Source organism: Polyodon spathula, chromosome 3, assembly GCF_017654505.1.
Source record: "Polyodon spathula isolate WHYD16114869_AA chromosome 3, ASM1765450v1, whole genome shotgun sequence".
In the NCBI taxonomy this organism is placed as follows: domain Eukaryota; kingdom Metazoa; phylum Chordata; class Actinopteri; order Acipenseriformes; family Polyodontidae; genus Polyodon; species Polyodon spathula.
The window spans coordinates 1,498,099-1,524,898 of record NC_054536.1 but is presented as its reverse complement, the minus strand read 5'-3'; the positions used below and the strand labels follow the sequence as shown (position 1 = coordinate 1,524,898).

Genomic DNA, 26,800 nt, shown 5'->3' with positions numbered 1-26,800 from the left:
TTCTTGTTGTTCTGCTCATTCAGCCTCATGCACATAATTTCTCAGAGAGCCTTGTAGAAGGTGCTTATTGTGTTAGAATGCTGGAATAACATGCAGTCTCTCTGGAAGCTGCCCATCACACTAAACATACGTCATGCATGCACCATGCTAAATCCATGGCTTTATGCCTTTTCATATTAGATAAACACGTGATCCGTTACCTATTCAAAAGAAATGTGCAGTAGAGAATAGAACTTGATTGTCATGTTTACAGCTTCAAAAAACTATTCAGTTGCTGAAACCCAGCACATGTGAATTCCCTGCAGATCGTCACAATGCATAGACATGTGACTCTAAAGCTTACCCAATAACCCCAACCCACCATATACTGTACCTACAGCTAGAGACAAATGTTTTGCATTACTTTGAATTTTAGGATTGAGACATAATGCACAAAAAAATGACATACTTAAATGATGTTTTAGTCTTAAGAAAGTAGAACATAATTTAGATCTTTTATTTAACATCATGTAATCGAAGAAACTATAAAATGATACTGCAAGTCTACTGGAAGCCATAATTGTAGTACAGTATTTCATGTTAAATTTTCAAAAATGTTTCATGTTAGATTTATGGAAAACTACAAAGCAGTATGTAATTCAACATGTTAATGTAACATTATTCTGCAGGTTTAAATCAGCTTTCTGAAGCACAATGTGTTGATTCTATAGGGTGATGCAAAGCATTTGGCAGAGCTGTACACAGACAGATAAATAAGCCTGCACTGCCTACAGAGGAATCTTGCTTTCTGTCTTTGTTTTGAGTTTTTTGCTAGAATGCAGTGAGTGGCATTGGTTACGTAGGTACAAGGTTCGCTACCCAATGGAAAAAGACACAACCTTTCTATAAGTAGAAAAATATCAAATATAATAATAATTTTATGAAAGACCAATAATAACATGTACAGTAAGTATTACATATTGCTACATATATATATATATATATAAATAATATATATATATATATGTAAGGTCATACATTTTTCTAAGGATTCAGCCCATTATAAGGAAGACCTTCAATGAATGCATACAGTCAGGCATTGTTTGTAAATAGCTTGTATTGGTTTTGTTTTTTTCAGCCCAATAGATGATTATTACATCAGTGATATACTTGTAGCGACCCTGCACAGGCCCTTCATGCATATAAATGTGAAGCATAGTTAACATAAGCAGGGTCAAAGGGTAGTTTCTGTGATAAAACATTCCCTTAATTTATCCAACCAAGGTGGTTGACAAAAAAAAAAAAAAAAAAAAAAAAATAATAATAATAATAATAATAATAATAATAATAATAATAAACCCTGTGGTTTTGTTTTGCAACTCAGTGTAGAACAAGACTAAGTCAGTGTCGTTTTAGTTATGTTACATTCGGTAAAGCAGTTCATAACCAGTGTTACAGAAATGTCTCCCTGTCTCTGTCAATATGTGTGCAGGGTTCATTGAACCCAGTGTTTCTAGAATCAATCACAAGCACTTGTATAGGGTCATTAGCAACTCTGGTGACACTGTCATAAGATGGCGGAGAGGAGGTGGAGGACATAGTCTCCATCATTTCCAGCTGATGGCCATAGTTTTCATTTATCATGGATGCTATGAGACCTTCCTTCTCGGGAGCGTTCTCCACAGTAACGTTGCCATCGCTAGATCTGTGGCGATACAGGTAGGAAGCCTGCCTCATGGAGCGCCGGAGAAGGTGTCTCCTGTAGGACCTCTGAATTATGATAGCCGACACCTCCTCCTGCTTCCGTCTGAGCGTGGTGGTGATGGGCTCATAGGAGATCTTTGAAGGATTGGCCATCATGAACTTCTCCTCCATCTGCTGCTTCAGAGCATCCATCTCTCCAGACTCCCCAAGAACCCTTTTGGTGAAAGCAAACAGAATGTCCAGGCAGTGGATTTTATCCCCACTGACCATGGGCAGGTCCATGGAGATCAGCTTTATTCTGTTGGGCTTGGCGATCCGCAGCGGCTCCTGCAGGGCATCCGCAAAGTTGGTCAGCTTGCAGTACTCAATGAACTGCGTGGCTTCAGGATCGAACTTCTCCCAGACCTCGTAGAACATATCAAAGTCATCCTCGCCCAGAGGCTCCGTGCTTTCCTCCGTGGCTACGCTGAAGTTCTCCAAGATGATAGCTATGTACATGTTGACGACGATGAGAAATGATATGATGATATAGCTGACAAAGAAGAAGATACCGACAGAGGGGTTCCCGCAGTTCCCCCTCACTGTACTTCCAGGGTGTTCAAAATTTGGGTCGCACTCCGGTTCAGTGTTCAAGATAGGGTTGAGGAGGCCATCCCACCCTGCTGAAGTGGTGATTTGGAAAAGACAGATCATGCTGTTACCAAATGTTTCGAAATTGAACATGTCATCAATCCCATAGTGCTTTTTCACATAGGCAAAGTTTGCCATGCCGAAAATGGCATAGATGAACATGACAAGGAAAAGGAGAAGACCAATGTTGAACAGAGCAGGAAGAGACATCATTAAGGCAAAAAGCAGAGTTCTAATTCCCTTGGCTCCACGAATTAGTCGAAGGACACGTCCAATGCGCGCAAGTCGAATAACTCTGAATAATGTCGGCGACACAAAGTACATTTCTATCAGGTCAGCAAGCACAATCCCTGTAAAAGAATAAAAAACAGACAGGAGTTAATTACAGGAATGGAAGTCTCTTGCCCCCCTGTTATTTTTCTGTTTCTGTGATGGCATTCAGTCTGAAGGAATCTGTGTGCCCTTATGAATGACCATATTGCAGGTTTACCTACCCACAATGGAGAGGATGACCACCACGAAGTCGAAGATGTTCCACCCGATGGTAAAGTAGTAGCAGCGGAGAGCAATGAGCTTGAGGCAGCACTCCCCAGTGAAGATCACAACGAAGGCCAGGTTGATGTAGTAAAGGATGTTCTCCATGTGTTTAGGCTGTTCATCTGTTTCCACCATCATGGTGACCATGTTCAGGCAGATTAGAATCATGATGAAGATGTCAAAGGCTTGCTTTGACACCATATCGAAAACTAATCCTTGGAATTTGTTCTGAATGGGAAAGGAAACAAAATGAAGCAATGTGACCCTTATTTTCAGTGCAAAGTTTGTAACATGTACAGTATATCTGTGTGAGCATCTTCTGTGCATCGGCTGGCATCATGTCAGCACATTCACATGATGTAGAGTTGTTTCTGTTACATTTGAGGAACACAATTAAAAGCATTGTCTCAGTCAATGTGTGTAGGGTTCAATTAGCTGAGTGCTTCTACAATCAGTCAGTAACACAGAGTATATATGATATGGTTCATTATTCTATGTGTCTGAGGCCTCATTTAATTCAATGTATTTTCAGCATAATATCATTTGATGATATTAAGATGGGATATGGGGTTCATTCCAAGGGGCAAATTATTTCTTTTCATTTAGAGTGCCCAATTACTTTACCACCGATTTTCTCCCCTGTTTAAAATGTCCAATTATTTTCCCTCAACGCAGAAATTCCCCACAGAGCTCAGGGAACTGAAGGTCAGTGGACGTCCTCTGATCCCACGACCAAGCCTCTTTCCACTCGGGAGCGGATGTCAGAGAGTTACCGGCCTCTGGAAGACAAAGGCCAGCCTACAGGTGTCCGATTGAGCACAACAGGTGCCTGGCCGGTATGGTCAACTGCAGTGTAATGGGGAGAAACAGCCCTTGTTGGTTTTGCCTCCCTAACCCATGGGAGCACCATAGTCAATGCAACATTGCCTTTGTAATCCCCAGCAAAGACCGCTGTGCATACCACACGGCTGTGCTTTAACCAGGTGAGCCACTCTGGGAGCCCGTCAATATGGAATTTGTGTGTTGCATGTTCACTTGTTCTGTGCCATGGAAGTAAAAACACTGTCTGAAAGTATGTGAGTGTGTTCACTCAAATATGGGGGTGTCAATGGTGTTGAAATTGCATTCACATATTTGAACAGCAAAATCAATAATGTTGAAATAGTAATATTCATGCACCTTAAACTAGGCGTTTTAAACATGAAGCCACGATTTGGGTATTTCTACAGCATGTAGCCCTGTGTGCAGGGGGTGTTGTGCGTTGTTTGGATGAACAAAGCTGTATTTTTGGGCTGAGTGTGTTTAAATGAGATCTGTTTGTTTATGGGAAACCTAGATCACATGGAAACTGAAACCATTATGTTCTTACCCTTGGCCTTGGAATTGGCTTCTGGGGTTTTTTGGATCCAAGCTTTTTCATTGCATTGTAGTACTTTTTCTGTTCTTCAGTCATAAAAATATCCTGTCCACCTAAGTAAACAGAGAAATTCTGACTGTTATTTTGGCCTAGTGGTTATGTTGATAACTAAACATATACAATTAAAAACATGCAGAAAGATATATTGTAGAAATAGTGCTACATCCCATGAATAGAACTGCTTCTGCAAAACTTTGTCAGAAAAAGAATAATTCCATCTGTATACTTATCTTTCTTTTTTGCTGGTTAAAGTTGTCAATGATCACACCTATAAAGAGATTTAAGGTGAAGAAAGACCCAAAGATGATGAAGACTACGAAATAAAGGTACATGTACAGGTTTACTTCCTTAATTGGCTGGTCTTCTACCTGTAGAAGGAAGAAAATGTGATGTTTGTGAAAACATTAATATTAATCCCAGAACTACTAGGTATGCGTTATGAAGGGAAGTTTAATGAATTGATCTATTTTACTGAATCCCAAGTTCTATTATGAAAGCACATGTTTGCATTATCATTTGCTTCTTTTGAAACTGCAGTTTTGATGCCTATATAGTGAATGCAAGTGTAATAGGCCAGAGGCTGGGCGAGAACCAGCGACCTGCACACAGCAAGCGAGCATTTTAACCACAATGCAAAGAGCCGGGTTCCTCTGCATTCGTGGTGTTAGAGCTTTTAACCTCATCTCATCTCATTGACAGGAGACAATCTAACAGCAGTGTATCACACAGCACTGCTTGTTACACAAACACACACATCAAATCTCATCTCACTGACAGGAAACACAATCTGTAACAGCAGTGTATCACACAGCACTGCTTGTTACACAAACACACACATCAAATCTCATCTCACTGACAGGAGACACAATCTGTAACAGCAGTGTATCACACAGCACTGCCTGTTATATAAGCACACAACATGTATAAGTATTGTGTTAGAAGCAACCAATGCTCTTACTGTGTGTAATGGTTCATTTGGATTGATAAACCTGATGTGCATCCTTTGACATCACAAGAGGAGATGTAAGACTTTATTCATTTCCTTTCACTTTAACATTTGCAAATTATAAAAAAAAGATTTTCATGACATGCAATTGTCTGCTGCATCAACAGGCAAATAAGCTTGTAGTTTTTAAAGATGGCAGCAATACCCTATACTGTACTGGTTTTCTGTGGTATTGTTTCAGTAATTCAGTAAAGGGTTATATTAATGTATCCACTCAAAGCCTTAATGATATGTAGGAAATATGACAAGCAATCATTTAACAAGACAAGGGACATATGTGTCACACAAAAGCAAATGATGTTAACTTTCTTACTATTTCCAAGAGGTGCACGAAACAGGGTTTAAAATGTACTGCAAGGTTAGATCAGGTCATTCAAATTGTCAGTTTCCTCCTCGTGATACTCGAGTCACTCGCAAATGCTTTGTTTTTTTTCCAGAAGAAACTGTTTGAACAACAAGCGCTCAATTCCTTGTGTTAAAAGACAAAAGGGAGCAGTTGTCTTTTTAAAAGTAAAGTGCAACAACCCAAAACTTGAAATGCTAATCCACATGAGTATCACCCTGTATTAGGTATGGAATATCAGGGATCTGCTCCTGGGTGCTTCTGGAATTCTGATGAAGTTTTGTGAGTATCACCCTGTATTAGGTATGGAGTGTCAGGGATCTACTCCTGTGTACTTCAGGAATTCTGATGAAGTTTTGTGCATCACTTCCTTTCAGGAATACTTACACCACGTGAATCCACTGCTGCATACATTATTTCCATCCAGCCTTTGAATGTTGCCTTAAAAAAGGAAACACAAAAAATAGACGTTTCAGAATTTACAAGCACACAAAAACACATAAAAACTACATCTTCAATGTCAAGCGTTTCCACTATAAAGCCATTGTGAAGTGCCTTAACACATTGCAGGGAGTCGTGTTGTTAAAGGCGCCGCCCCTGAGCCGTCTGCACAGCTCCAGTTTGCTGGAAGAGACATTGGCATAAGTAGAGTTGCTAAGGAAACTTCACTTTGCATTTGGCCTAGAACACTGAATGATAAAGCATGTGCTAGAAAGCATGAGACAGGAAAAATATGGTAAACAGTTAACTGCAGTAACTCTGTAAAGGAGAATATGCTGTGGTCAATCTATCCTGAGTGAAGTACCAGCTAAATATTGCATTTCTATTGATGAGAATTATATTCAGTAAGACAACAGAAACACCCTGTAGTCACATGGGCTCTGAGCTGCTAGAGTATAAACGCCAGGCACAGAGGAGACAGACAGAGAAGCCCCCAGTATCTCCAGATCATCAGGACCATTGGGGTGTCAGGCTGAGGTTCTCTCCAGAGGTTGAGGTAACCTGGTCAATTGTCTGGCTCTGTTAATACTAGTGACACGTATTGTACCTAAACAATAACCTTCAATGAAGAATGTAATGTGGGTATTTGGAACTAATAAATGATAAACTGTTGAAATTTGAAACATGGTCTGGTCTCATCCACATTGCATAGTTAATTCCATGTAAAACCTTATATTGCTTATATCCCGCCCTTAGAAACAATACAGTCTGTGGGAGGGTGTTTACCACATCGTTAATAAATGTTGCTGCTCGCGATAGTCAGATGGAAGGGTTAAAATACCAGTTTTTAAATTAATAATTCTACCGGAATATCTAAAAAAAGAAATGTGAATGAAAGAGGTATTTTTTCCTTCAAAAACTGCAGGAGTTTATCACATGTTAGCACTGTAGTTAGCCTTTCCCTATGTTGCTGTTAATTGTAGGCTTTTTGTGAATGACTAGTGATTGGCTGTATTGAGTGGAGTCAGACAGGGATGATGGAACAGAGCTGAGTGACCTGTTGCTAGGATACACAATGCCTAGAAATAGCAAGAGACTGAGAAGATTGTCACACAGCAGCACTTTAAATACTATAAACTGGGTCACTTGCGTAACTAAAATATTACTGATATTTGGTCATGTTTTAGGAGGAAACACTCAAACACCCTTCATATGTGTGTGTATGTGTGCGCGTGCGCGTGCGCGTGCGTGTGTGTATATATACTACTTACAACTTGCAGGAGGGCCAGGTACCCAGCGCCAACATTGTCGAAGTTCACTTTCACTCTGGTCCAGTAGGTGGCGTTCCCGCAGGAGTCGCATTCAGTTTTGTTATTTATCTCGGAAGCATTGAAGATTTGTAGGTCTGTGCTATTTACACACCTTCCAAACTTGCCTGCAAACAAGTTCACTCCCATTATGCTAAAAATCAACCAGAAGATCAGACAGACCAGCAGCACGTTCATGATAGAAGGGATAGCACCAACAAGTGCATTCACCACCACCTGCATTGAAGGAGAATATACCAAGAGGGAATAGTTTAGAAGCCAGGCAAAAACACAGCTGCCCTTAATCTTCACAACAGCAGCATTGTACACTGCTGACAACTGTTAAATACGTGAAGTGTCTCTAATTACTGCGTATTTACACAGTACTTACTTAGCAAATACATGTGTACTTACACGTAATTACAATGTTATTATGCATAGTTACAATGTACGGAATGAATAGATCTTTTAGCACGATATTTGTCATAATTGTATCAGAAAAGGCTTATGGTTAGGGTTAGGGTTAGGCTACACTCTCCTCCCAGTGTCTCAGAACATGGGTTTTTCAGACTGGCTATACAGTAGGCTGAGTTTGTTTTGGGTAATGCCCCGCTCCAGACGAAGAGCTTCCAGCTTGGCATTACATTAGCTTCTTCAAGATCTTATTGGCAGCTGATTTGACCTGTATTGGGATGTGATCTGGAAAATTAGAAAGGCCCTTGATTCTTAATGTTTTATCAAGAGTTGTAGCTCCTCCAGCACAGTGCCTTTAACTGTGGAGGTCTTCTAACCATGGGCTGAGCAGGCTTTGATTCACATTATCTTCCTAGCTCTGGCAGGGCCAGAACCCAAAAGGCTCAAATCTATTCTGCAGCATTCAGCTGGCTTTAGGATGTACATGTGAAGCCTTCACCCATAATTAACTGCAAGGAGAGTGTATCCATGTGGGCTTTTTCAGAAAGCAGTCATAATTCAAAACATTATATATCATAATATATCGCAAAATGGTACCATGGTCCTTTTACACATGTGCTACAATTTTGTATCCATCCACATAACATGCTTTTATATTTCAGTGTTGTTTATTATTAAAATACGTATGGATAAAAGAAAAGCGGGCACAGCAGTTACTCATAACTTCTGGGCTTCATTATGCTGGACAGCAGGTAAAGGATTAAAATGCTCAGCTTCATAAACACCCTTGTTTACAAATAAACATGCCCATGATAAGCTTTATATACTTCTGTGTTCAAATAATGTGTCAGGATACAAAATAGTGCAGCATTAAATACATTATTACTTATCGATGACTCTTGAAAAAGACAAAGGGCCAGATATTTAAAAGAGATGGGATTTGCAGGGATTTCTTCCCCTCCGTTCTGCTGGAGAAAGAAGTTGAGCTGTGAGTGAAATTGAAAACGGGAGCTGGGGGTGAAATGTCCTGTTTGGATTCATTGACATGTATTCATTTCCGTGTCCTTGCAATACTAGCAATTCCCCACAACTCTTTTGTTTCACAGACTTGTGAATATATACACAATATAAGTTACATACATTCTCCAATTCTTTCAATATCTACCCCTAAATCTATACTACAGAGGTGTGCTGAGTTAATGATGATATCAATCAATTATTTTGCATGTCTAACACATGGAAGTTTATGAAAAGCAAAAGGCACTATGCACCATTCTGCGTAATTAAAACAAAGTGCAATATAGATTGTACAGAGCAGTGCGATTGCACAGTCCAAGCTTTAATCACTGTAATTGTTACTGCTAAATCAATCAGCTGGCACACCTCTTCAGTATATTTCAATTATTACACAAATACACAGATAATACTGGCAGGAGCGCAGGGTTAATGAGGATTTTTTTTTTATTTATAAGCATACTTTTCTCCAGCAAATATGGAAACAAATGCTGCAAAAAATAATGTTTTGTCTGCCGTATTATGGCATAGACGTTCTGAGGGATAGAAACAAGCTTTAATACTGAGTGTAAGGTTCAGGCATTTAAAATTCAGATACGATTCCAGGGGACAATAAAGGACATACAGTTAATGCATTGTTTGGTGGACACACACTGGTGGTTGTATAATATCATGTGACAGGACCAAAAATTATACTGTTTCTTTTTTTTTTTCTGTGTGCGAAATGAACCTAATGAAGCAAAATGAAGCACTGTGTCATGGTATCATGTGTTGCAAGAGTTTCATTTTCATTTTCCTTCCTCAGAAAGTGGTACAAAATACCTGGACCATTGTATTAAATAATAATGGGGAAAGAAATATAATTAAGTATACTGTAAATTACTGAACAGAACACAACAGTTAAAGTGAAAGTGAAGAACATGACTATCAATGCAATAGGAAAGTGTGTGTTTTAAGTGTTCATGATGTTAAACACACTGTGCTGTTCTGAGAGGATTGTATTGTACACACCTTGCTCTTTCTGGATTTGTTGCGAGGGAAAGTAATAAACTTAAAAAGGCGAATACAACGAGACACCTGACTGTCTGAGGTCCTTGCCAGTCTAATTATTTTTTAATGACTTATCTTTTCTAGCAAGGCAAAAAAATAATCAAAATGCACACACCATCAGCAGTGCCTGTTACACCCTCCCCCAACACAAGCCAATGGCAGGGGGGACAGGTTCATGGTTACACTCGGGTGTGCCGGTTATACTTGAAGATGTTTGAGAGCTGTATTCAATCTTCTCCAGTACTGTATGTGAGGATGTGGTGACTATACAATTAGACCTTAACACTAAGATGACATCTATGTTAAACAACATACAATATGTTCAATACACTGTGCTATAACAGTGATTGTTTGTGCAACATAATGACCTCATGAATTTATGAAAAAAATATTGGTTGATAAAAATATTTATTTGAATAACTTTATAATGGACTTACATAATACAAATAAAGATTGATAAATGGGGGTATATGCTGGGTATTAAATTAGGATACTTGTGTAATAACTACAAATCCAGTAAGAATGGGGAATGCATATGATAAGAACTTACATTAAATAAGCAGACTTTTGTAGAACTGTGCATATACTGTAACAGCAGGCTAAAATTGGACTTTTAGGAAATACGAGAGGATGTTTAAGGCTGTATTTTGTTCGCAGTTATCACGGATTTCATTTAAAAATCAATGCAGCGAGTGGCTCCACAGTTACAGTGCTGCGGCTGGGAGTGCAGGATGAGTCACACAGCTAGTTCGCGTCCGGGGTCTGCAAAGGGGCAGACTTTTGCTGTGGACTCCGAAGGGGGGCGTCACATTGGCTCTGATTGGCCCTGGGTGGAGGATGGGAAACTGGCAGTGACTACGTCTCTTCATCGCGCAACAGCGAACCCTACTGGCCAGACACGGAGCACATTCAGAGTGGATTAATTAGATGCAGAGCTGGTCTCTGTTCTCTGAGATCAGTAGCCCGCCCACCTCTGCTCGGGATTGCTCGGCGTAAAAGCGATTCTGGCTTTAGGTTTGTGCTTGTGAAAAAAAACAAAATATTCTATAATTCAGCATTTACTGTTTTTCAGGTAAGAATTTAAACATTTAGGAGCATTTGTTGTATAATAACTCTAGAGAAAATTATCAATTTTAAATGTGACAATAAATAATAAATATTATGTTTAATTGTGAAATATCTTTAAATATGGTATCTATTTTCAGACCATGAAATGCAGTAAATAAGCCATTTTATTTTTACAGTGAACAAAACCCAGCCCTAACATGGCCCTTGGACAGTTCAATCCAACTTTGAACACTATGAACAGAAAGAGTGGACCTGTATAAACATCTCTTACCCTCATTGAACACTATGAACAGAGAGAGTGGACCTGTGTAAACATCTCTTACCCTCATTGAACACTATGAACAGAGAGAGTGGACCTGTGTAAACATCTCTTACCCTCATGCCTTCGAATCGGGACAAGGCTCTTAATGGTCTCAAAGCTCGGAGGGTCCTAAGAGATTTAATGGCTGCGAAGTCCGAGTATCCCAGGGTGCTAGCTACAAGGCTTATTAAAGAGACCTATATGGAGACACAAGAGCAAGAGCCCAGGCTGTTAGGAGTGATCCACAATCTGCTATTACTGCTCCACGGCACCTTTAGAGGAAAGCAAATACACAGCAACCCTACTGAAAGAGATTGGGTGTGTTAGTTATGCACCTGGGTGACTTTCTGTATGGGGTTTCCATAAAAGAAGGAGAAAAGAAAACATCATTGTTATATTTTGGTTGAAACCTTGAGCCTTAACCCAAAACTGCACATGATTTCCCCCTTTCAGGTGCCCACGTGGTCTCTGCAGATCAAACACATTCAAATCTAAATGATATCCTGACCCAACTACAAACCTTCAGACAGAACTCAAATGAGTAACAATAAGCAGTTTTTCTACAGGTTGGATAAAGAGTTAATCTCTGAGTTAATCTGGAGTTTGTCTTGGTTTTGCTTTAATAATCTATGTGTGGCTATGTTGCTCAAAGCCTACAGCCACTCATACATCACATGCAACAAAGATGAATGGGTGAAAACACAGCCATTAACTGTGAGGGCACCTTGCAAGTTCAACATGAACACCAGAACAACCAACCATTTCGCAGGGACTCAGCCGACTCAGCCCAATCACATTATTATGCATAGTTACAATGTACTCAATGTGTCAATCTTTTTGCACTCTATATCACTAACCCTATCCCTAACCCTAACCCTAACCCTAACCCTAACCCTATCGCTAACCCACCCCCCTCATCATGCAAACAATAATGGGTTAAGACTCTGCTTCTACCAAATTATTGTCCTTTTTTTCTTCAAATCTGTGGAAGGAAAAATAAGCAAAGTCTGTGAACCACACATATGAAGTACACGTCATTGTTAAAAGTCACCCTTACCCTCATGCCTGCAAATTTGGAGAGTGCGCGTAGAGGCCTCAGAGCCCTAAGTGTCCTGAGAGTTTTCATGGTGCCAATATTGTCATAATTGAGAATGGTAGCCACGTGGCACAGGAGAGATATCTGTGCGGGTTAAATTAGGGTTTACATTAATAGGGTTGCAGTTACAGAATCTTCCCGGACAGCGAGGGGGGCCTCCTAGTTAAATGGTCTGTGCTGCAGTCAGTGCCCAAACTTGAATCTATTGTCTCATCTGCGTAATCTAAGATCCTCACCCACCACAGTCTGAGACTCAATGGAAGGATGGGTCTGCATTAAAAGACAAAGGGCCAGATATTTAAAAGGGTAGTGGCAGGGATTCTCAATTCCGCCTTGAGAAAAAGTAATCAGTTTTATAAACACCCTTGTATACAAATAAACATCCCCGTCTGTGTTCAGATAATGTGTCAAGATACAAAATATTTCAGCATAAAGTATATTATTATTTATCAGGCCAGATATTGAAAAGGCAGTGCGAGTTTGGCAAGGGCAAAACTCCTCAGACAGGTCACTAAACAGTGTGAATTTGTACGATGTCTCCATGTATTAAAAAGCATTGTCATTATAAGAGTTCACACTTCTTTAATTGGTAGTATAATTAGACGCTTCTCATTGATTTAGTGCCACACCCGTACAGGATTGACTTGCTCTGGAAGCATTTTAATGTGTTAAAAAATATGAACACTCATCTAATGATAATTACTTTGAATATGTAGACTATAGTGACGGAGTAATAACGTGGTATAGTTTTTAATACGTTTCACATTGTATAGGGCCAAATCTTATTTTATCTTATCTATTATAATCTCTTCTTCAGTAAACTTTTCTGTACTTTTGAACACTTTGAACCATTGTCTCACTTCGTACAATATATCTGCATCAGTTGTGTGTAGTCTAGCTGAGATGAATTACCTGTTTAGACTCATTCAAATGTATTCATTTCCATAGCCTAGCGATATGAACAATTTCACCACAACTCTTTTGAATTTCACAGACTTGGGAAAGTTGCATACAGTACATTTGCAAAATCTTTGAATATCTGGCCCAGTACATTCTGTGGCTCTAAGGCTGTTTCCAGTGAGCTGTTTTTAAACATTCTCTAAAGACAAGGTTTCATGAGCTGCAGACTTGTAGACCTGATTTAATTCATCAAAACAGCTTCCTTAATATGAATGTGGCCCAATATTGTAAAATAAAGTCAGGTTAACAAGCACTTGACTACAATGCGCAATGTAGTACAGTTATAGATGTATTGAGTTAAAGTTGTATGGTAAAAACTTAAAATGTCAGGCAAATCCTAGCAGTGTATGAGACTTTAAATCTACAGCAAAGTATAACCCAACGAAACCCAACTGAACCTTCTGGTGCACCTGTTATATACCAGCAGGTGTGACAGAGCTGTTAGAATAAAGTGAATAACTGAAGTGCAGAAGTGACTGGATATCCACTGCATGTTTCAGCTGCCTAGCTGATCACATGATGAACTGACACTGTGCAGCACGTGACTGTGAAAACGAAGTGCCATGAAAACTAGGCACACACAAAATAATTCCAGAAATCTCACCTGTTGTGCACATCCACTCACTAGACAGGGCTCAAATGTACAGTGTTGACAGAAACACATGTCACAGTGGACTTGTATTTTTATTTTAAAACATGATATATGGTACTACATGAAGTAATAGGAATATCTCTGTGAACCATGATTTCAAACAGTGTAGCACTTCCTTGGTCATCTTTGACCTAACCTGTGAAATTACCCATGGTCCCCCTATTGACTGACAAGCTTTTAGCCAGTCACAGGCTTTGACCCTGAAGACACTTGAGGTGAAAACACTGTTCAGATTTCACTGAAACGGCACTTTCTTTAACCTAATGTAGCACCATTTTAAAATGAAAATACAGAAAATACAGCTAATGCAACTGCAGAAGAGGAAAGATTAAACTGCAAACTATGCCATTCCAGGAACAACTGGGAGACTTTCTTAATGGATACATTGGCCAGTGTTGCCTCTGCATTGAGGGACGAGGCACATACAACAAAACCATTGTTAAAGACACAGGGTGAAGAATAACTATAGAATATACACAGTGTAAGGCTTCCTCTCAGAGGCTGATGACATGCAAGGCACTTTGTTATTGCACAGCTTCTCTTTGGTAGAATAACTACAGAATAATAACCACTGGTACTGTACTGTGTGTCATAGCACTGAGACTGTACTGTACTGTGTGTCACAGCACTGGTACTGTACTGTGTGTCATAGCACTGAGACTGTACTGTACTGTGTGTCACAGCACTGAGACTGTACTGTACTGTGTGTCACAGCACTGAGACTGTACTGTACTGTGTGTCACACCACTGAGACTGTACTGTACTGTGTGTCACACCACTGAGACTGTACTGTACTGTGTGTCACAGCACTGAGACTGTACTGTACTGTGTGTCACAGCACTGAGACTGTACTGTACTGTGTGTCACACCACTGAGACTGTACTGTACTGTGTGTCACAGCACTGAGACTGTACTGTACTGTGTGTCACAGCACTGAGACTGTACTGTACTGTGTGTCACAGCACTGAGACTGTACTGTACTGTGTGTCACAGCACTGAGACTGTACTGTACTGTGTGTCACAGCACTGAGACTGTACTGTACTGTGTGTCACAGCACTGAGACTGTACTGTACTGTGTGTCACACCACTGAGACTGTACTGTACTGTGTGTCACAGCACTGAGACTGTACTGTACTGTGTGTCACAGCACTGAGACTGTACTGTACTGTGTGTCACAGCACTGAGACTGTACTGTACTGTGTGTCACACCACTGAGACTGTACTGTACTGTGTGTCACAGCACTGAGACTGTACTGTGCTGTGTGTCACACCACTGAGACTGTACTGTACTGTGTGTCATACCACAGAGACTGTACTGTGCTGTGTGTCACAGCACTGAGACTGTACTGTGTGTCACAGCACTGAGACTGTACTGTACTGTGTGTCACAGCACTGAGACTGTACTGTACTGTGTGTCACAGCACTGAGACTGTACTGTACTGTGTGTCACAGCACTGAGACTGTACTGTACTGTGTGTCACACCACTGAGACTGTACTGTACTGTGTGTCACACCACTGAGACTGTACTGTACTGTGTGTCACACCACTGAGACTGTACTGTACTGTGTGTCACACCACTGAGACTGTACTGTGCTGTGTGTCACACCACTGAGACTGTACTGTACTGTGTGTCACAGCACTGAGACTGTACTGTACTGTGTGTCACAGCACTGAGACTGTACTGTACTGTGTGTCACAGCACTGAGACTGTACTGTACTGTGTGTCACACCACAGAGACTGTACTGTACTGTGTGTCACACCACTGAGACTGTACTGTACTGTGTGTCACACCACTGAGACTGTACTGTACTGTGTGTCACACCACTGAGACTGTACTGTACTGTGTGTCACACCACTGAGACTGTACTGTACTGTGTGTCACACCACTGAGACTGTACTGTACTGTGTGTCACACCACTGAGACTGTACTGTACTGTGTGTCACACCACTGAGACTGTACTGTGCTGTGTGTCACACCACTGAGACTGTACTGTACTGTGTGTCACACCACTGAGACTGTACTGTACTGTGTGTCACACCACTGAGACTGTACTGTACTCTTCTTCTATTTGACTGAAACCACACGATAGCACCGACAAGGTAAAAATTATTAAAAAAAAAAAAAAAAAAAGAAAAAAAAAGAAAAAACAAATAAAAATGCAGTTCTGGGTAAATGACAGCAGTAAAAATAGTACTGTTTTTAAACATAGACAAAAACATCATAAAATGAAGGGGAGCTAGCACACACACACACACACACACACACACACACGTATTTTATATATATATATATATATGGTAAGGGATTGGTCGATTAAAAAATGGAAAAGACAATGTAAAGTAACTGGTTGGTAAACAAAGTAATTCATGTGAAGTGTTTGGGATTAAAAACTAAAAGTGGGTTAATGATTACCCTGGTAAATGATGATGGTGTGTTAAATAATGGAGATGAGATTAAAAGTAGTTAAATCTGGTTTAAAATACTTATTGTGCAGGAACCATACATGGGGGGCCTGGTAGTGGTTACAGGAGTTAGGATCAAGTTTATTTAATTGACTAATTAGCAGATTAATTAATGTTTAAAAGGGTGTGTTTATGTGTTTGGGGTGGGTGATAGTAGGAGTTTGGTTTGGAGAGTAGGAGAGCAAGCGGATTATAGTGAGACTGGAAAAACAAACTATTGGAAAAGGTATTTGGGATTACGATTTGGATTGTGAATTGGTTTTGATGACGAGGAAACAGGCTTAGCATGCCTCGTTATTAGCTCGAGAAAGAACTGTTTAGCTAGGGCCCGAGAACGGGTTAGGTTTTGTTTTGTTTATTTTTCTTTTTAATATTGTAAGCAATAAACACACACTACAGCTACACGTTTCTTGGCATCCTGTGTTTAAAGCGTTTATTTGAAGAAGGCAATCCATCACTATATATATATATATATATATATATATATATATATATATATATATATATATATATATATATATATATATATATACACGCACACACAATTTGTTTAATTAATGCTCCTGGTTTCTTTATAAAATGCAACAGGGGGTTCTCCCAGCATATCTACAGAAGACTCACATTCCAAAAAAGTGAGGGGTACTCTGTTTCTTTGAGTTTAGAAGATGAAAGCCTCTACAGTATTATAGCAAACAATGGGACAGGATATCAAGGGAGGTGAGGACTGACCTGACTATGCTGGAAATAGATACTGTACATTATCACTAACTGGTATGTTTAGAAACAGGCTACAACACAAATACAATGGTAGCAGGGTAGTCCTTTACTATAGGCCACTGAACATTGAGTACTATGAAGCAAAAACTTGTACAAAAAAACTAAAACAAATAAGTAATTCAAATCTAGCTAATTGTACCCTAGAAATACTCCAGTCAACCAATACAAACATGCTAAGATGAATTAGTGTGCTAGTCGAAGCATTCCTTTATGTGTTAATAATCTGGATAGCCGTTACAGGTTAGGTCAGCAGGTTAAATCACTGTGGATAACGTGCCTGTCTCGATCTCTATTCTGATATAGCTCATGGGTTAATACCGCAATGCAAATCCCAATGTCACAAAACATCTGTCTAAATGCCTTCCAAAACATGCAATCAAATATAAACCCTCCTCTTAAATCCCACGCAGCTATTACATCAATGTGTTGATGCCACTGGAGCACTGGCCTTAAAAGGAGTCAGCTTCCTGTGAGCAATTAGCCTCCACACTGCAATCTCTGTTAACCAATCAGCTAGGGTCAGCTGACTCTCAGGTGCCGGCCTGCACTCCGTTGAAGCTCTTTCTGCCCTCTTTCTGTAGCATAGCAACACGACTGTGCTGCGAGTCAGAGATAACACACTGAATACAGGGGAGTGTGTGAGACAGAGACTCGTTAATTAAAAACAAAACAAACACGAGCAGAGAAAAAAACAAGGACAAGTCAACAGCAGTGTCATTTTCCTTCTTAAAAAATCATAATAATCAAAACAAAACCCGTCAGTATGCAGATGTTCTATAGATAACATAAAGACTTAAAGGACAGTGAACTGTTTTGTGTGATATTAAAGCCACGGTCGCTTTAAATTAGTTTGTTTTAATAAAAACAATAAAAACAAATCTTGAATATAATAATAATACATACGTATCTGAATGTAGGCACAGTGGCTTGTTATATCACCCCACTATACACTTACAAGTATGACAGACAGAAGCAGGTTGTGATGTAGATGTTTTGACCTCAACTTGAACTTATCAGATGATTTGCACAATGCACTACTCACCTCTGTAGCTTGAGCTATGACTTACCCTATCGTAAGAAGTTTCTGAAGAGATCTGTGGAACGGGGGGGGGGGGCAAATCAAACAAAGCAAAATGAAGGTTTGAGCAGGTAATCACTCCACTCTGTCCCTTTACTGCGGGCTGTGCAGCAAAGGAACCCCGTGCAATGAGATTCATGCATGTTAAAAGAAATGAATGGATTAAAATGTGCAACAAAAATCAAACAGGGTTATTGAAAAATTCCTTTTCTTGGATTTTTACAAATACAGACATGAAGCCTTTCTATCAGAATGTACTGGACTATTATTTAAGATGCCAACGCTGTTTTAAACTTCTTTTTGAATAGAATCTGTCATCAACAGTATGTAGAGAATATGTTCTATGAGACACTGATATCTAACTGAGCTGTACTCCACATGCAGCTACAGACATTGTTTTCCAATGATGAGTAGATTCAACCCTTAAATACAGAGCTGCTATTTGACTAGCACCTTTTACCTGGTGTGCGGAACTATTCAATCAAACATCCACTGTGTCAGCATAGCACTGCATTTGCAAACGTGTCATAAACTTCTGTTCTGGAAGCACACTAACATTCTATAATATAAAACCATTTATACCAAATGTGTCACAAACTTGTGTTAACATTCTGGAAGCCCACTAACATTCTATAATATAATCCATTTACACCTGGCTATATCTATAGTGGCATTTTTAGTTATTCCACTTAAGTGGAATAACATGAGAGGAATAACACAAGAGAGATAACATGCTCACTGAGACTAGTATCGAGTGTGTCTTTGCTTCCATGCCAGCCCAGTGGTGTGCTGCTGAAATTCAGGATGAAGCTGTGCTTCGATATTTAAACAGTACCACCACCAATACGTGCTTCATAACCACTGTCTGAAATCACTCAGATTCCTATTGCTGTTTTGATTTGGACGACAAGCTTCTTCAAACGAGTTTAGTCAAGAAATATCAATTACCGATCTGCCTGCATATTATTTCAATCCCAGAAGATTTTACCTTAGAGAGATGCACACCTCCAAATTAATCTGCATCCAAGCATAGTCTGTTGAAAATGAAAGTAAATCGGCCAGGTAAAATAATCCCTGATCTAATTTGAATTGATATGAAAAAGCACACATTTTATTGCTGTTTATTTTGGAAACATTCTTGTGGTCTACATAGAATACTGAATGATAGTTTGTGGTGTGAAGCTTTTATTCATCCTTGCATTGAACTCCTCCTCCTGTGGCAAATAAAACTGCACACCACGAACAATCATTCAGTATCCCCTCTGTACTTCCCTGGAAACTCTGAAAACTGCACACCACAAATGATCATTCAGTATCCCCTCTGTACTTCCCTGGAAACTCTGAAAACTGCACACCACAAATGATCATTCAGTATCCCCTCTGTACTTCCCTGGAAACGCTGAAAACTGCACACCACAAATGATCATTCAGTATCCCCTCTGTACTTCCCTGGAAACTCTGAAAACTGCACAGCACAAACGATCATTCATTATCCCCTCTGTACTTCCCTGGAAACTCTGAAAACTGCACACCACGAATGATCATTCAGTATCCCCTCTGTACTTCCCTGGAAACTCTGAAAACTGCACACCACAAATGATCATTCAGTATCCCCTCTGTACTTCCCTGGAAACTCTGAAAACTGCACACCACAAATGATCATTCAGTATCCCCTCTGTACTTCCCTGGAAACTCTGAAAACTGTACACCACAAATGATCATTCATTATCCCCTCTGTACTTCCCTGGAAACTCTGAAAACTGTACACCACAAATGATCATTCAGTATCCCCTCTGTACTTCCCTGGAAACTCTGAAAACTGCACACCACGAACGATCATTCAGTATCCCCTCTGTACTTCCCTGGAAACTCTGAAAACTGCACAGCACAAACGATCATTCAGTATTCCCTATGTACTTCCCTGGAAACTTTGAAAACTGCACACCACAAACGATCATTCAGTATCCTCTATGTACTTCCCTGGAAACTGATTGAATGTCACCACAGACCAGGTAATTAGCACAGATATTTTTGGATTAAATCGTCTGTCATCATGATGAGTCCTAACACTTGAATGTAAACCCCACTGTAATCCCTGAAGCACAAATATTTCAGACATTCCATACAGTGTGTCATTCCTAATAGTCACGCTACTTTTACAGGTACACAAATAACTGTTGTTTATGTATGTATGCCATTCGACTTGAAATCGCTTTTAAATAATGTGTCAATGAAAGTATAAAGTACAGGTGAGCTGGAGAGACGAACATGAGAACTGATTGACTGTGTATCAGGTCTCGCTAGCAGGATGAAGCACAGCTGTTTTGTAAAGCTATACATGGGAATGCATGTTACTTTATAAATGTCCAAAACCCCTAAATTCACAAAAAAAAAAAAAAATTTTTTATTTTTTATGGTCCCAATATGGTTGATCCCAAACATGTGAGACAATAATAGTTGGCAGTGATCAAGTGATTCTAGCTAACTAAATATATCCATAACCCTTACCTTCTGTGCACATCCGATCTGTGCAGGATCCATGTGCAGGTTTGAAAGAAACACATGTTACTGTATAGCAAATAACATTCTCTCAGTAAAAACACAATATTCACTCAAGGCACATGTTTCAAGTGCACAACAGGTAAGATGTATGGAATGATTTAATTACCAATTGTTTTTTAAATAAATTAAAATGTCACAGATCTTCTCAGCCAATCAGGTTCTAAGTATGGCTGTCACTTTTCTATGGGCCCTCTAAAAAGCTACCATCATGTTAGAATGTTGAGACTTGCTTTAACAACAACATACATTCCTTGTGCTGTGAGCTACATTACCTAGAGCAACACATAACCTAAAAACACATTTCAAAATAACTGAAATAATGTGTTTGGATTTATAATAGCAGAGATGTCAGCCTTCTGCTCAGAACACCGAAATTATCCAGCAGCTAATGATCACTGCGTCAGACATTAACCCTAAATAAAACAACTTGGCTACATCTTCTTGAAGGGATAAGGGCCAATTCCAGATGCTCTCACGCTCCACTGGGGGCACTGGCTGCTAGTGTAAGCAACTCAAGAACTAATTTACTTCTAACCAGCCCCAAGACAACCCCACAGAACAGCAGCAGCAGCATCACAGCACTGCTAAGGTAATGATATCAAAGCCTGTGGACTTCACAGCCTGCATTTCACTTCCCCATGTGTGCTTGTTTTGTTTAAAAGGGGGAGTTCTAAGAATAAAAGGGTGAACTCCAAGAATATTTTCTTAATTTGATCTCACTCCACTCGTTAGTTTACAGCCTCTGGTTTGAATCTGCTTATTTTAAAGCCAGGAAGAAAGGGTTCTTGAGAGTTGGGTGAGGTTTAACTACATTTAAAGCAAGCAGACAGTAATATTACAAAAGAAAATATGGCAAAATGACAAATAATCAATTTGTGCGTAGACATCTGCAACACATTGTATTCTAATACTACTGACTCATACCGCTACATAGAAAGATAAGTGGAATACAGCCTTATCAAGTTCAGAGAGCAGCACCTGCTATAGGCATGGCATTGTGTTTATCTGAGACCATGGTTTCACACTCATGCTTTATACACAGGAACACATGCCTCTATACATATATATAGGGGCTGTAGCAGCACAATCATTTCAATGTGTCCTATTTTTTAATTGCAATCTGTAAGCCTTACTTCAAAGTGACATAGGGTCAGATTAACTAATTTTAACTCTAAACTTAAAAGCACAAATGCAAATACTGAAGCAAAATCCTTCCCAAAATCTTATTTACAAAACATCTGACCACCCAACGTTCCCCCCTGTCTTTGCATCTAGGCTCAGATCCTGCCTCCACACAGTGTAGTGCTGCTGGCACTATAGCTGCTGCCACTCCAGTGAGACGTGCGTATGAGTTCCAGTCAGCCTGGTGAGCGTGAAGGGGGGTTTATTCATTCACATGAGGGCAGCAGGCATTGAGGATCATTCATGTCCTGTAAACATATTGATCAACCCCCACAATGCTCATTACTGTATGCTTGACAATGACATTAGTATATATTAACTATTGGTATAGGAACTGTTTACAGCCAATGAAAAACAAAGTGGCAATAAGTTACACGCGGGGGGTGGCCACATGGTCTTCTGGTTTTCATTCCAACTTAAGCTCCCCAGTAACATAATTGATCAAATTATTTGTTCAATTGGACAGATTTCATATTTTTCAAGGACTTTTACAGTTATTCATTTTTTTTAAAAATGCACTTGATTCAAAGTACACTTCCTATGAAGCATGTCTGACACCCCTGAGCTACCGTATGCTAATTATTACTGTTAAACATCAAATCCTGATCCTGACCCATCAATACAGTCATCCTTTATTTGCCTGCAAGTCGTTTGAGAGCAGGTTTGCTTTTCATTTCTGATGTATAGGTCTCTATGTTGTATTGGAATGTAGGTCATATTCTTTACTAAAATTCGTTTTTGTTATTTTAGATTATAATTATTTGTATACCATGCCCCCCTGTGTATAATGCACATGAATACACTGCCTTGCGATAGCTCTTTTGTATAATGAGCTCTCATGTAAAACACACATCTCTTGTATAATGCACTCTCATGTAAAACACACATCTCTTGTATAATGCGCTCTCATGTAAAACACACATCTCTTGTATAATGCGCTCTCATGTAAAACACACATCTGTTGTATAATGCACTCTCATGTAAAACACACATCTCTTGTATAATGCGCTCTCATGTAAAACACACATCTGTTGTATAATGCGCTCTCATGTAAAACACACATCTCTTGTATAATACACTCTCATGTAAAACACACATCTCTTGTATAATGCACTCTCATGTAAAACACACATCTCTTGTATAATGCGCTCTCATGTAAAACACACATCTGTTGTATAATGCGCTCTCATGTAAAACACACATCTCTTGTATAATGCGCTCTCATGTAAAACACACATCTGTTGTATAATGCGCTCTCATGTAAAACACATATCTTTTGTATAATGCACTCTCATGTAAAACACACATCTTTTGTACTCACACTTCTTGTAAAACACTGTAGTACACTAAATATAAATAGATGTTATAGCCTCAGAATTATGGTAGCACATTTAAAACATATGCTTACTGGGAAAACAGTCAATAATTACGACTACAAGCTTTGGGCAATATTGACAAGCGATTCAGACTGCTTAGTTTTAGCTTTCCCAGAGAAAACATGTTGGCTTAAACAAATCTGAACCTCTATCATGAATACAACAGCGCTTCGTGTGTCACATATTATTTTAAAACAAATTCAAACGACATCATATATAATTTATAAAGAACAAAGAAATACTTACATCCACGATTACAAAATCGAGCCAGCACCAAGCATTGGTGAAATACTTCTTAAAGCCATACGCTACCCATTTTAGCAGCATTTCAAGAATGAACACATACGTGAACACCTTATCTGCGTATTCCAGAACGTTTTTTATCACTTTTCTTTTTTCTATGTTGACATCTTCAAATGCCTGATGGAGAAAGAAAAAGAATGTATAATGACCCCCCCAGTCTCCACAGAAATGTGCATAACGATGATATCTTTTCAAAATAAATCTGTAGACTGCTGGAAATAGCAGAACACAGAACACACGCAATTCCAGAAGAAAATGTGCTCTTATCAGCATAGTATCTGTGTATTGATATCACTGCTAATGCTAAATATGAACAACATTAATTATTAGGGCATGCAAAAAAACAATAATAATGTGTACTCTCAGTAACATACAACAACAATAAGGACTGTGATCCAGCCACGGCACACGTGTGCTTTACCATGCACACAGAACCTATGCACAGCATGGAACCTGTTCCATTTTGTTGGCACATATTGTGCTGTATGTGGGTGAATGGTAATCCATGTTACAATGGAATTGAGCAAAGTATCCAGTATGCATGGCTTTAAACAGCAGAGGCTCTTAATCCTGGAAGGATGGCTAATGCCTGGTACTGTGTGGGCTGTCTCCATGGATGTTGTGCTGCTGGGGTTTCTAATCCAGACATTTGAACTTGATTTAAGCAGAATTACAAGGGAATTAGCCTAAATTTCCTGGAAACAGATGAGCACAAGTCTGGTTCTTTGACATACCATATACATCTATGTCTATTTCCATCTATATAGAATTTTTATTGGGAATTCCTCCAAATTAAATTCTAGTGTTTTCTTCAGCCATTTAAGGGTCAGTCTTCATTGTCGTGTACAACATATACTGCAAAGATACAATTTGAACAGAAGACACTAAGGGAAGCTGGCTGCAGCTTGTGATTTGTTTCCCCTCGGGCGGTATTATAATTAGGATTAAAGTCATGTCAGATTGAACAAGCATAAACCTCGCTCTCTACAACATACAGAACAATTTAAACCAAAAAGAAGTCTAAATTCATTCACCATGTTACCTTTTTTGGATATATTGACGTTCCCTCAGCTTAAGTTTCCAAGTCTAGTGTCAGCTGTTTAGGTTGCAGGGTTTCCTACACAGGGACCGTGAAGGCCAGACTGCAAGCGGTCAACCCCTATAACATGAACTACAAAGGATTTCTTAACCTCTAACTTTGGGGATCCTAATTATGTGTAAAAGAAAAAACTAAGAAAACAAAGTAAGTCAACTTACAAGAGCTCCACTGCTGAGTAGAATCATAAAGATGATAAACGTTTCAAACCAGCTGTGCTCCACAATTCTGAAGCAGGTTTTTCGGAGTGTCCACCAGGCCCTGCCAGCTCCCTGTGTGGTGTTAATGTCACAGCATGGGAACTGACGCACGCACCCTAATCAAAACAATCCAGGTTTTAATAACCCTTAGAACACTTAAAACAAGTCAGGCAGCAGCAAGAGTGTTAGTGTACAGTCTAACCCTTTCCCCTTCGAACACAAAACCTGAAGATGCATCTGAATGCTGACAAGAAAACAGCTTACCTTGCACCAGATCAATGTTTTGCAAAGAATGTTGAAGCCTTTCTCTGCTGTTTTACTGTTTTTTTGGTTGTTTTTTTTTTTTACTAGTCAGTGTTTAAAGGTATGACTGATTGTTTGTTAGAGAACAAATGTGGGCAAACATGGTTTAACCAAGTCTTCAGCAAGCCCACGCATTTAATCCTCTGACAGTCTTTTCAGAGTTATGTAACTGTTATTGGGGCTTCCTTTTCTAAAGATGGGGAGGATGCTTTTTGGGGGAAAGGATTAAACCTGCATTTTCAATTGCTGTATAAACAGACATTTCCTTTTTAAACACATGTAGTACAAATAAAATAATGCTGACATAGCTATTTATTAGCTAGAAGTTTGGCATTTTTTTAGATAGTTTTTTTAAACATGCTGTTATTTACGTCATGCTAGGGTATAGCTTTATTGTAAAGGTCCAGAAGTAAGAACATGAATACAAATGCCAATTTGTTGCACCTCTGTTTATAACAGCAATTGTAATAAATATTTAAATAAAAAAATCAAGACATCATTTCAGCAATTGAGAAATATAATCACATTTTTTTTGTATGTTATGCAGATACTATTAATAATAATAACAATAAAACTAACAGTAATAATATTAACAATATATAATCATGAAAGCATTCATGCACAAAGTCTATTTCATGACCTCGTAAAGAGACATACTTTAGTATGCTGTATAGAGAGAGAGAGAGAGCGAGAGAGAGAGAGAGAGAGAGAGAGAGAGAGAGAGAGAGAGAGAGAGAGAGAGATGTTTTTTGTAGTGTGATCCCAAAGCTTCTTGTGAAATGTCTTCATTTCCACTAGGGACCCCTCTGAAACCATCCAATTCATTCAGGAGACCTGAGCGACCTCTACAGGCAAAAGCAATCAGGGAGCTTGTCTATTACTGTACTTTGCTGCTCTGACTCCCTCATATTCAACAAAGACTTCAGCCTCTATACACTGGCAAGCTGCACTATGCACACCTCAATGGAACTTGAACGTCATACAGTCGCTGTCTGTGTCTCCATTACTACTTCATTTTTCTTTTTCTTTTTTGTATAGACTGTGGAATGGAGTCTGACTGCCTGAAATCAGTTTCACACATCAATAGCAACACTTTGCATATGACTCTCCTGTCCTAATCCAGTTTTAGGCCTGTTTAATGATCAGTGTGTTGGGTAATCTTGTTGCTCTTACTTGATAAGAGATTACCGCTGTTACCCAACTGAAACCCAGTATCAGCGACTCTTTAAAAGCTTTCTGTCACACGTCCAGAACAATGGAGCAATTGCATTATCACATCCTGTGCTCATCTGACTATCTCCATTACTGGCATCTGAGATGCTCTGAATTTAATTATTTCCTTCAACTCTAAAACATGAATATGGTAACAAAGTAGTTGCAACTCAATTAGTAACGACACTGAAACCTTTACTTAGGAAACACAGTCTTTTTAGGCCCCGGGAGTCGACATTAACTGTGTGACCAACAACCTAATATAGCAATTAAAAAAGATAAAGGCAATGTCTACCCTTCCTAGTGGTAACGACCTCCATCCTCAC

General features: G+C 39.3%; 1 protein-coding gene across 2 annotated transcripts in view; it reads right to left on the bottom strand.

Moving 5' to 3' along the window:
- Positions 1-1,040: 1,040 nt before the first annotated feature.
- The window catches only part of LOC121309989 (sodium channel protein type 4 subunit alpha-like), a 162,751-nt gene continuing 136,991 nt past the window's right edge, over positions 1,041-26,800 (bottom strand). For both annotated transcript variants that reach the window (XM_041243181.1, XM_041243187.1), the window contains exons 19-27: positions 24,921-25,075; positions 23,607-23,780; positions 11,286-11,408; positions 7,329-7,601; positions 6,004-6,057; positions 4,498-4,635; positions 4,220-4,324; positions 2,808-3,078; positions 1,041-2,663 (exon numbers count right to left, since the gene is read on the bottom strand). In XM_041243181.1, coding sequence (XP_041099115.1) covers positions 1,432-2,663; positions 2,808-3,078; positions 4,220-4,324; positions 4,498-4,635; positions 6,004-6,057; positions 7,329-7,601; positions 11,286-11,408; positions 23,607-23,780; positions 24,921-25,075 — 2,525 coding nt within the window. In that variant the 3' untranslated portion in view covers positions 1,041-1,431. The remainder of the gene's footprint in view (positions 2,664-2,807; positions 3,079-4,219; positions 4,325-4,497; positions 4,636-6,003; positions 6,058-7,328; positions 7,602-11,285; positions 11,409-23,606; positions 23,781-24,920; positions 25,076-26,800) is intronic.